Source organism: Falco rusticolus, chromosome 4 (assembly GCF_015220075.1).
Source record: "Falco rusticolus isolate bFalRus1 chromosome 4, bFalRus1.pri, whole genome shotgun sequence".
Taxonomy (NCBI): domain Eukaryota; kingdom Metazoa; phylum Chordata; class Aves; order Falconiformes; family Falconidae; genus Falco; species Falco rusticolus.
Genome location: NC_051190.1, coordinates 13,801,103 through 13,813,607, shown reverse-complemented (window position 1 = coordinate 13,813,607; position 12,505 = coordinate 13,801,103). Strand labels below are relative to the sequence as shown.

The following is a 12,505-nucleotide window of genomic DNA, read 5'->3' as shown; positions in this document are numbered from 1 at the left end:
GCCTTTGCCATAACTATGTTGCACAGAAGTTCTAGGAAGTTTTTCTGGATAGAATCACGACTACTGCTGAAGTTACTTCAGTAGTCTGTGGTCACCCACAGAATTTTCTAAACTACTCTGTGTTTCCCATTGGTTTCTACAGTGATGAAGAGAAAGGTCATTTTTAATGTAATTCCTTTAGTCAAATACACATTTCAAAATCTTTTTCAGAAACATTAAATTATTGAAAGAAAATCTTACCTGATACTCTTCTGTTGTATCGGTTAACAACCGGAGCTGCAAAATAAACAAATCAAAGTTACAAATGTTATTTATTATTACAAATTCAAAGTCTTGAATAATCATGATATATTTTTACTACACAAATCCCATACAAATCTCCTTTAAAAAAGCTTCAATATAAACCTTTCATCCACTTACCTGCCAGCCAATAAGTGTTTATTCAAAGTTAAAACTTGATATTCTAGAAGGCCATTATATGCTATGATGGAGGGTAAGCAGGTTTTGGTTTGGTTTTTGGTTGGTTTTTTTTTTTTACTCCATTCTGAAAAATATATACCTCTACAGAGGTTACCCAACCTTAACCTATCATTAATTCCAAGCCCACTTTACTTAGAATTATTACAAAACATTTAAGCACTAAGTTAGCCTATTTAACATGGGTCAAAAGCTGATGCGACTTTAGACCCTGTATTCTATACTGTTACAAAACACAAGCCATGTAACTGCTCAGGCAGTGCTCCAGTCATCTATCCTTGACCAAAGCTCTCTTCCATGAGGACACACATTTAAATAGAAAATTTCTGAGACAGAGGATCTATTGTTTCATTGCTTCTTTGTTCACGCTGTTCAGTATACAAGGTATTTAATCTTTATCTCTAATTTAGAATTAAATTCGTGACTTTCACTACGCTCACACATTTCAACATTGTCAACTTCAGTAAACAGTATTCTTTCCCCCTTTCACTGTAACCAAGTTACTGACTTTGTGAGTTGCTTCAGTCTCAAGATAAAAAACAATCAACTTATAAAACTTCACCCAGAACAAAACCAAAACACCATGCTCCATCACTAAAAAATTTTATTCCAAATACTTCATGCTTTCCCATTCCTCTTCCCCTCCAATAACTGTATTTTTCCTGATACGAGCAACCTTTCCATTCCATTCTTTACATGTTTAAGAATTAGATGAGTCTTTACACCACACCAAAACACTTGCACCACAGAGCCAGATTTATTAAATACATGCTACCAAAATCTTAATGATTCCATCGTTTCTTAGAAGTTAGAAACTCTTGAGTATCTCAACACCACCAGAATACCAAGAATGATGCCTTCTTAGCAAATACATGAGAACTGAGCTTCTTTTGAGCATTTACAACCACCCTGTGTCTATATTAAAACACATAGCTGAAAATAATACCAGAAAAAACAAGATCAAAATTATTTTATATTCTTTTGTAATGATAAAGGAAATCAGAAGAAAGAAGAGGTTGGGGGGAAAATAATCATTAACTCCACAGAATTTTCAGCCAGATCTATCAACAAGGAGACAATGCTTATCTTAACAAGAAGGTAAGGATTAAAAGCAAGATTATTTTGAATTTTACAACTTAGATTGAGACAAACTTCTATAACATGGCATAATCTTATAAAAGTAAATTGATACATTGCTTCATAAATCAAGCTTGAAGAAATTTAAAAATTGAATGATAAATCTGAGAATTCAAGAAACTTTGTTTTCAAACCTTTAAGTAATTTTTTACAGCAGCAACCCTTCCTGCAGGCAAGGGCAACATACACTTCACTTGTCAAAGGACACCACGGATGCAAGAAGTTTGTATCACCTTAAGGAGAGACAGGCATTTGGAACAGAGATCCATTCAGGTTTATTAAAAAAACTCATGCAACTTCCCAAAAACTTAAGACATTCATATATTTTGCCCTGTTCTTAATTTTTCCATGTGGGCCTGCCTGTGGCCCCCAGCGGCAACAGAACACTGCTCTAGACATTAACTTGCCCTGCAACATTCATTCTATCTCTGGTTTACTGAGCTAGTTTAACTGAGTAATTATTCAAAGTTGGCAAGCAAATTTGGACCTTAAGAAACAGGAAAACTCATCTGGAGACACAGCCAAATAACTACCAGTTCTACGATACTAAAGAACAAGAGAACCAAACCAAATCAGTTCAGTTCCCACTACAAAGTGATCTATAACAAGAGAAATACTAAATTCAAAACAATTCGATAAGTTTGCAGTAAAAGCACCTCATCTAAATCATAACAATTTCAATTAACTGTTCCATTAGTCTCATATATGGATTTAGACACTTTTAATCAACACTTAGTAAGCAAAGACATTATTTTGGACGCTGTCTTGCTCATACAGACTTTCTGTTCCACCTTTTAACTACTACATCCATTTCTCACTCATTTAAGAACATCTTTGAACAGAACTAATACATTACAGAAAACTATGTTTTTGGGAAACTATGTGCTTTGGGAACCACGGGAAAAAAATCCACTTTTCAAAGACTATGGCTTCTTCTAGAATCTTGATTATTTTATTCCATAGCAAGGTTCAGTGTCATCAAATCAGCGTCAATGAGAAAAAAAATAACCTTTTAAGGACAGTTAAGAGAGCACTATTATTCTGCCTCCACAAAGCTTTTAAGATTAAAATGATAGTTTGCTTTTCTTACATCAGTGACAGTTTTAGCACGTATAAAATTTCAGGTTCATTTTTGTATATTGTCAGAAGATGATTATTTTTATGCTAGAGAGATAAAATATGACATGTTCTACTAGAGAAAACAAGAATTTTCTTTTGTTCTGCCTTACCAATTAAAGGCGCTCTTTGTTTCTGACTATTTTCAGTATTGCACAGACAATATCACCACTCCTGTGACATCCTTGTGTTTTGTCATTAGAAGTATATGGCGAAAAGCCTGGCATCAAGGACTGCCAAGAGAGCAACTCCTTAACATCCCACACACACCTAGATTAGTTTGTGGACAGATTCCAAAAAATTAAATAAGGCAGAAGGGAATAATACATTTACAGTTAACCCAGCCCACTTCCTGGACTGAACACTAAAGGGCATCTAATTAAAAGCAACTAATACGAACCTCTTACACCAGCATTGCCATTAGAGCACACCTCTGCCTATAGTGTTAACAAGAACACACTGATTCCAGCACACCAAGCTGGTACTACTCAGTAGGCCTGATATCTTCAACAATAAAAAGAAATTGTTGCTTTGGAACGGGAAACAACCTTATTTTTTTGTACCTACATTTAGAATTTCCCTCCCGCATAAATGCCTGAGGCCAGTTATACATCAATTGCAGAAACTATAACAAGATTAAAAGATTTTGCTGCGAGATGATTGCACTGCAAACTCTCCATTATGTCAAAACCTCAGGTGCAATAATATTCAAGTTCAAAATGTCAAAGGGACCTTTGGCACAGTCCCTGCTTTTACTTGGCTCACGGGAGCCAAGACCCAGTAATTGGGTAAACACAACACTGCTGTAAATTAAACCATTGTACCAGCAGAGACCAAAACAGCCCAGTTTCCTCCCTGGCAGCCAAATGCAAGTGACACCGGCAGTGGAAAGGCAGATCAAGTTGTGCATTCCACAGTTTTGCCAGAACTGACTCAGGACAGCAATCCTATTCCACTGTTCAAGAAAAATCAGAAATGTCTGCTGAACATGTTGCTGTCTTCCATACTGTCCTGAGGCACAGACTGAATGAAGCACTACACAGGAACACTTAATAGCTTCAGATTGAAAAAGATTACAGGTTTCTGGTTGTAAGGATGCTTTTTTATTTACAACTGCAGTTGCTAGAACCAGTCAATTCTCTAGGTTAAATCAAATACTTATTTAATAAAGTAGTTATCAACTTCATGTCAGTATCACTCAACCTCACTCATTGTTCTCCTTCTCTTGCACCAGGGAAAAAGAAAAGAAAAAAAAAAAAACAAAAAAATCCCCAAAGAATTAGTGGGCATTCATTCATGTATACATACACACACACATATATATATATGAATGCCACATATATCATAAACACTCAAAGAAGAAACAATGCTATAAAGCTGCTCAACTTCCCAATTTCAAAATCATTTTATACTACCTTCAATCAGCTAATTCTGCAGTTATTAGTTACATACATATTTGCTAATAAAAGACTGCATAACCCTTCTTCCTCAAAGTAATTGTGTCATTCAATTTATTTAGTAAGATTTTAATAATTTACATAAATAAATCAACATTGTACATTCTGTTAGTTAAATTCACAAATGCACCTTGTATCAAACAGCACTACTGTCATGCAGTTATACTACCACTTGTTAGTGGCACCATTCCATTTAGTTTTCTCACTTGAAAAATTAGGGATATAAATTTCAGAAACAAAGACCAGTATGGTATAATGCTGGGAACCACTAACTTCAAATACAGATTTTTATTATCATTACTATTATTTAAATACCTTCCAAAAGTGACAAAACAGTAATTTCTCCTATATTCTTCAGTTTGCTTTGGCATTGAGATTTTCTTTGAAGCATCTGATGCTGGATCTTAGCTCACCATGCTTAACTTACAAGGGAGTTCTGACTATGGTGTTAAGACTCAGCCCCATAGGTGAAAAAGTATATAAAAAGGACACATATTACCTTTTCCCCCTGCTGCTTTCAAAACCAAGCAAACAAAGTATTTAAGCTAAACAAGGTACAGTAAAATCATTCTCCAACTTTACAAATCAGATCTAAAAGAATGTTTTTCCTACAGTGCACAGGACTCCTCCTTTTGTGAGTGTACTGAAAAGTGACTGGTAAAAAACACCAGCAAGATTTTTAAAGTTATACTACCAGCATAATGGTGTAAGTTATCTCTTTATACTACTCATAAGCATTGTACAGTTACAGAAGATGCTAAAGCTTGAAATGAACAGAAAAATTGCAACAATCATTCTCCCAGCTATTGCTATGCTTTTCTTACATGTACCAAGAACATTAAATTCTTACAGAAAGGATAAATAAAACTCATAAGATCAGTTCAGGGTCACAGGAAAAAGACTCAGGGACAAATGAAGCACTGGCATTCCAGGCATGACATTAGAGTACTAAATGTTACTACTCTGTACTGGATACCTTGAAAACCATTTTTCTTCCTCCACAAGCACTTCACTTTTTACTAAGACCCATGAACACTTCCCAACTAAAACTGGGGTAATAAAAAACCCCACATGCTGGTTGTTTCTGACACTGGATACAATTATAGCAGCAGACTAAGTTAAATTATTGTGCGCACAAAAATTTAACACAGATCTTCCGCGTAATGCTAATCAACAATTTTTGAAGGTTTCCTAATGAAAGGTGGAGCAAAGTTTATAGTAGGTTGCATAAATTCAAAGAGCATAGCCATAAAATACCACCTTTATTAAAATAAAATTAGCAGAAATCAGTGATTTCCAGAATACTTTCCCATTGAATCACGGCACAAAAATCATCCTATGTGAACAGTGACAAAAAGACAAACAGAATGTAAACTGTTCTTATTTAACAAGTCAATTATGATTATCCAAACAACACATGAGTTGACACTATAAACCATTAAAGCTGAAATACCAGAAGCAGAGCGGAGTATCAGTCTGAGGCGTGACTGTCTCTATGGAATGTTACATCAAGTTACGATAAGGAAGTGCTAGACTACAGCTGTCAAACTGTTTCTCTGCACACCAAGATGTTAACGGACTTGCATGAATATAAACCATCACAATTGTGAGAAAATGTAAAGATAAAAGTATCAACTTTATAGAATTTCTAGCAATTAAGTAATGCTACAGAAGAAACAAGACTTTCATCATCAGATATGCAGTACTTGAATAAACAAACATCTGAATTTGTTTTTCAGCAAATAATTACATAATGGGGTTCTCTGCGACTGTCAGTAATACAATAGCTATGTATCCATAATTTCCTCCAGGATGCCCCTGCTGGACAATGGCATATTCCTTACCCTTTCTACATCTCTGCTTGATAAGGTAGGGAGCATGAGTGGGGCTACAAATTACTACAATTTTTTCAGAGGCAGATCTGGAACCTAACAGTCCATACATACATCACATCTCTTTCAGAAAACAAAACAGACAGAAATGGGCAGGAGTTTTACAGGTACACTTATTTATGGTTTTTTTTTCCTTCTGTTCCCCCACACCCCCAGAAGAGGATGGAAACTCAGAACCTCATGAGAGACAGGCAGGAGAGATTCTGATGGTGTCAACTGAAGCATGCCAGATATTTGGAGAAAGACAAAAGGTCAGGGAACACTAGGGAGGAAGCGAGTTTTTCAGAGGACGAACAGAGGGAACATGGAACTTTTTTTAAAAACAAAAGGCAAAAAATGGAAACCATGGTCCAGGATTGTTTGTGTATGGTACGCACACTTTTCTGTAAGCGACTTTTACATCTATTAAGCTGGAAAACAACAACAAAAATTATATTAATATTAAACACTTTTCCTCTCTGCTGCAGGAGAGGTAAGAAAGGCACATATCTTTTCATTCCCAGTACTGAAAAGTAGCTCTCATCAGTAACAAAAGCTAATAAAATAATTTTTAAAGTAGTAACACATCCTTGTCTCTAATTTAATTGACTTTTTTAATTTGGATTTAAAAATTATGGACACCAATAGAAAAAACACTGTATGGAAGCTTCATCTTAAAAGAGTCCCAGCTCCTTGCTTTCAGAGTTTTTTAGAACCCCTCTGACAGAACGTAATAACTACTTCGGAAGGAAAAAGTTGAGTCAACAAGGCAGTCATCTATGCCAGTTAAAAAAAGATGGTTTACTAAGTTATTAAAGCTGTTGTGCTATTTTGGGTTGGCTCTTTTTTGCTTTTTAAGACAGAAGAAAAACTAATATGCACGCTGGAATGGACAGACTTTAAACAGCTGATAAATTCAAGATAAATCTGTACTTGACTCCCAAAGAAATCTGGTTATAATAGCACTTCTTGACTAAGATGTTAAGAATATATTTTTTTAAGACATTTTAGAAAAATGTATCACTATTTCAATATTCTCATTTCATGGCTGAATTTGAGCAGTTATGCATGGTACTATTTTGATTATGTTTCTCAGCAGATATTAATTCAACACGAAAAAGGACTATGACCCCATTGTGCAGTGAACCCTGCTCTCAGAATTCAGGAGTTAATACAGCTTGACTGAAGCCTAAGTACAGACGGCTGAACACCTACCAAGCAGCACTCTGCATTATCTGACATTGCAATGGCATGCCCCACACAGCCCTCTCCTATTTCTTGCTGACAAGTCTCAGAAAACTAGCTAAAAGCAGCACTTTTTTTTTGGTGTTGATTTTTTGAGAGTACTCTGCGTTATGAAGAGATAGCAATAAGGCATGCACATGCTTTACAGACACAAAGTTAGACAAATTTCCAGTGCTAAGGTACAATCTCAGCTGAAAGGATACATCTTATGACTTAAGATATAGCCATACGCTGATACTACAATGCAGATTGTCAGGGACTGAAATGAAAGACTTGGGCATTTTTTCAAGGATTAGAAAGACAAAATTATACACTGCACAGGAAAGGAAGGATACTGCAAAGAATTAGGAAAGTTAAGAAGCAAGTAACAAATCTTCCAAGCATTGTCAGAGGAGGCCAGACACTGCAGGGGTACAGGAAAGCAAGAAAGACACAGTAAGTGAAAAAGGGAAATTTGCTTGGGCTTTAGGAGCGAGTTTAAAGGGGAAGGCATTTCAGAGATAGGATAGCAAAGGAGCCATATTAGTAACATCACAAAAGTTTTAACAGCTAGAATGAAATTAACTTACAAACCCAACATTAAGTAGATAGTAAAAAGTAAAGATCCTTAACATATTTGGAAGCGAGTTTCACAGGGATTCTCTGACAAGGAAAGAGCCTGAAAGGGTCAAAGATGAGTATAAGCCTACAGAGTAAAAGAAACATCACATCAAGGAGAAATTACTCAGGCAAGTTACCTTAAAATAAATGCTTCATACAGGAAAACACAGTTGCACTTTATCTAGGGAATCACCAGGCCAGTAAGAAACATGAGCAACCCACCCTCATGTCTAAGTGCAGTGGCAAAGGAAAGACAGCCTCTTCCATGTCTCCTGCCTCTTCCCTTCTATCTTACCAGTCCTGTTTTCAAGCTTCACCCCTATTTCACGGAATCATAGATATATTAGGCAGGAGGATTAATACTTCAGGGAGCTTAAAGTCTTTGAAACATAATGAAGACAAACTTTGTCTGAAATATTATTGGTAGAAACTTCCAAAGTGCTGTTCAAAGCAACATTTGACTCAGACAAGCACAGTTCTCTTAAAGCAATGCTTTCATACTTCATCTGTTTTTACTATGGCTTTGATTTCTGGGACACAGATAACTTCACATCTTCATTTCCCTTAAAACATCATACCCTAAAGATTTTTGGTCAGATTTTTATCCTTTGATTGGTTAAAAGGTGCAAAGTCATTGCTCTATGTCACAAATTAAAAATACTTAAACCTCTCTTGGTTTATTTGGAAAGCTGAGTTTCACCAAACATACTTGGAAGTCCTGAAGATAATTTCTAAATGTCACAAGAAAAATGTCCTTTAACTATGTCCAGTAAGCTACTTCATTTTTATTATTTCCACCTGCATCTCTTGCATAAATCTCATTCCATAGATTAATGAACTGTAAACAGGTGGATGCAATGTAAATAAAGCTAAAAAAAACCCCACAAACAAAAACCCAACATAAACCTGAGACATTTTTATACATTTCACTATTACTAAATTTGCATTCTATCACAGTAAAGCACCACTGTTAAGTTTAAGATACATAAGTCATGTATGTCATACATAACTCATGCCCCAAAGAACATTGTCTCAGTCACTACTTCTGACCTGCCACTAAAATCAGCCAAGATTACTTGTTTTCCATTTCCAGAAGCCTAATTAAACAACTCCTCCTGAACAACTGTGCATTAAACATTATGAAAACTTTAATGAGAGCAACAAGCCACTGAAGGCTCCTCCCCACACTCCTCCCTAAGGGAAATGGCACCCATACCTGTGGTCTGGGACAACACCAGCAAAAGCAGCTCGAGTGAGGTCCAGACGCAGCTCTGCCTCACTCTGACAGTACCCGGACCCTGCTGTCCTCTTCTAAACCTCATCAACAATTCTGCTCTCAGTCTCACTAAAATCAGTGGTCTAGATCTTAAAAACACTCTTACCCCATGAGTATTATCCTTGGGAACAGCACACAGCCAACTTCTCTGAATGTATGCGTATATTGCTTAGCTAAGTACCCCTGCAGAAACCAGGAACCTCTGCTTTACAGATAGGCCAGTAACTGAGAGAAATACTAGACAGGCAATATAACTACAATAGCCAAACATTATCCAAATGGAGATCTGGGGGAAAATCTTCATTAAAGTAATATGGATGAAGTGGAAAATGCTATCACTGGCACTGGCTTTAGTGTTTACACAGCCTCAGGTATAAGCTATTGTAAAATTAAGTATGAAAAGGGTGGGAGACAAGCATGTCAGCTACGTTAATAACACTAGCCAGTTAAACTATGGACTGGATTTATGTATTTCACACCCCTGCCATTGCCTTTCTATCACCTCTTCCCCTGGTACCCAACCATTCGTTCCCTTCTCAAGACACCTGCATTCTGCCTGAGAGAAGACAACTGCAGCAGCAAAGACATGTTACAGTTCCCACTCACACAGAAATCCTTCTAATTTCTGTTTCAATACTACACTTACCCTGTAATTTCCAAGGCTTCTAATACATTCCTACTGCCAAGGCTTTACCCCGTATCTCAGGGACTGCCATAGAAGCATGGTAAATACTTAAGTAATTAATCCACACACTCTCAAAAGCTGGACCGCTGCTGTCTTCTGACAGCTAACTCTGCGTTTGCAACATGCTACATTACAGTGCACCACTGATATTCTTGTCACACTTCATTTCCCAGTTTTATACTACCCTTCCTGTCCAGGGCAAACTTTTTTCCTAATACTCCTCACGTAACATCTTCACATCCCAATTAAACACACACACACTTATATGTACTTTTATACAGCCTTTCTCAATGAAAAAGTCCTCAGATAACTCACAGAATCCTGTACTTCAATTATCATCTATTGCCTCATAGCTGTCCTTTAGGTAGAGGCATATTTTAAGACACAGCAAATGTTGCATGCATTCCTAATATTTTTCTAGGTACGCTTGTCATTTAAGACAATTTCAATAAGGCACAATGCTGTACTTTTAATTAGATGCATAATGAAGAGTTTATTTCCTATTATATGTAGAAAAAAATATGACAATACACAGGTACTCTTGTGGTTTAGCAATGAAAAACAAAGAAAAAAATAATTTTGACTGCCTCTCAGTTTCCACCAGAAAGCCAACCTTAATTTTACATTCACTGCATTGTATTTTAGAGAGATTCCATCTGCTCTGTCTGTAGTACACATTAATATTCAGAAGACATCTGCAGTGTGCAGACCAAGCTTTTAATTGGAATCATGTCACAGCTACCAACACACAACACTGAATGTAAATGTTGGCTATCTGCACTTGGCAGCTGCTTGGCAGGCTTAGTATAAGGTCCTACCGAGACTGATAATGTCTTTAAATAACGTGGTATCAGGACATAAAAGGTATCTTGAGAAAAATCAAATATTTACTACCATGAAACAGTTCTACAATGCCATCCATACCTGATACAGTTTACTAGCACCTTAAACCACTTATAAGCAAAATATGGTTTATAGTCACCCGTAATTGTCAGAGACAACAAATTGATACAACTGAACACTCACGTCTTTCATTATGATAAATATCTACGCAAATTTAACTTATGCATAAGAGGACAAAGAAAACCAGACTTCATTGCAATTGAAGTTGTGTAATGAAGCTTGAAGCATTTATAAAAATCACAAACTCAAGCATTGCTAACCATATAAGAGCACCGGAGAAAAATATATTCAATTAACAGGTGTGCTCAGTGATTTAAGACAGGTTCCTAAAATGTCAGACTAAATATTCTAGAATGAACAATATAGTTACTTACCTTTTTTTAGAAACAAATGACCCTGAGTTAACAGCATCATCATTTGCTTCAAATCCTTGCCAAACCATGGTAACATAAAACTACATGTTCACAATCATCTATGTATTTTCACCTTGTACTCTTCTGTAAGTTTCTGACAAATGGGACAGTGATCAGCAACATATATACACATATATACATTTTTCTATACATAGACAATTTAAGATTTTGTCCAGGACAAGCAACTAGTAGTTACACCACCAAACTGATCATATACATGCTGCAATACATATACATGTTGTATACACTTGCTTTTCATGAAATATACATTTTCATAGGGAAATATACATCTTCCACCATATACGCCACAGTATCATAACAAACTTTTACACAAATCTAACATATGTCACCACAAAAAAAATTACACATGTAGAGACAACAACAGAACAGAAAGCCATTGTGATCCAACGTTCTAACCTTAGTGCCCTTCCCTGATAAGACTAATTGGCTTAACGGATACTGCTTAGCCTCAGTACAGCTTCCAACACAAATAAGTAAATTACACAGAAGGGGAAGACTCAATTGTTTGTGCTCAGGGCATACACACATCATCAGTCTCAAGCCTGTACTTGTACATCCATCACCATTTCAAAACACATTATGGTAGAAGGGCAATAAAGGAAAAAAGAATCAGAGGACAGAGGAGGGTTTCAGTCCCAAACCTGAGCATACAACAAGCTAACTGATGACCACCATTTGTAGCTGCACGTCCAATCTGCTTCAATGCAAAGGAAAAAAGGGTTGGTCTTGGCTTTTTCATCAGTGATACACAGCTGATCTGCTCAAGTTTGCACTAGAACAGAAAGGAAGAACTAACGTGGGCAGTTACAGATGAGATGCAGCCTAAGAAGCTTTTTCTTTTGCCTCTGAGCTATTTACAGTCTCGGATAAAACAGATTAGAGTCACTCTCACAGTCAGGTACTGTATCTCATGTGACAGACAGTAAGAAACAACTATAACTGAACTAGTTCTTCAGAAGAGAGCAATTTAGAAGAAAAATATGGAAGAGAAGATTTAAAGCTCTGCAGAAACAACTAGCAACACTGACAGGGCACAATGTTTTATATACCCAGTATGGATGTTACGCTGTTAAATTTGCCAGGTCAACCTAAGCTCAGGGCTGTATCATTATAGATACCTAGGTAGGATTTAAGAATAGCATCCTACAGCTAAAACAGGAGGCATGTAAAAGCCCATCGGTCTTTATGTGGGTCACTTTTAATTTCATTACCAATTCCTACTGTCATTACTGATTTGGATGATGAAACCTAGTGTGTTTTTGCATAAGACAAAGCTAAAATGGGTTGTGCTGCCATCTGATTTG

The 12,505-nt window shown here is 36.4% G+C and overlaps 1 protein-coding gene across 2 annotated transcripts in view; it reads right to left on the bottom strand.

Moving 5' to 3' along the window:
• PRKAR2A (protein kinase cAMP-dependent type II regulatory subunit alpha) overlaps positions 1 to 12,505 on the bottom strand; it is a 68,898-nt gene that overhangs the window by 43,414 nt on the left and 12,979 nt on the right. For both annotated transcript variants that reach the window (XM_037382869.1, XM_037382870.1), the window contains one exon: positions 241 to 276. In XM_037382869.1, the coding sequence (XP_037238766.1) occupies positions 241 to 276 (36 nt within the window). The remainder of the gene's footprint in view (positions 1 to 240; positions 277 to 12,505) is intronic.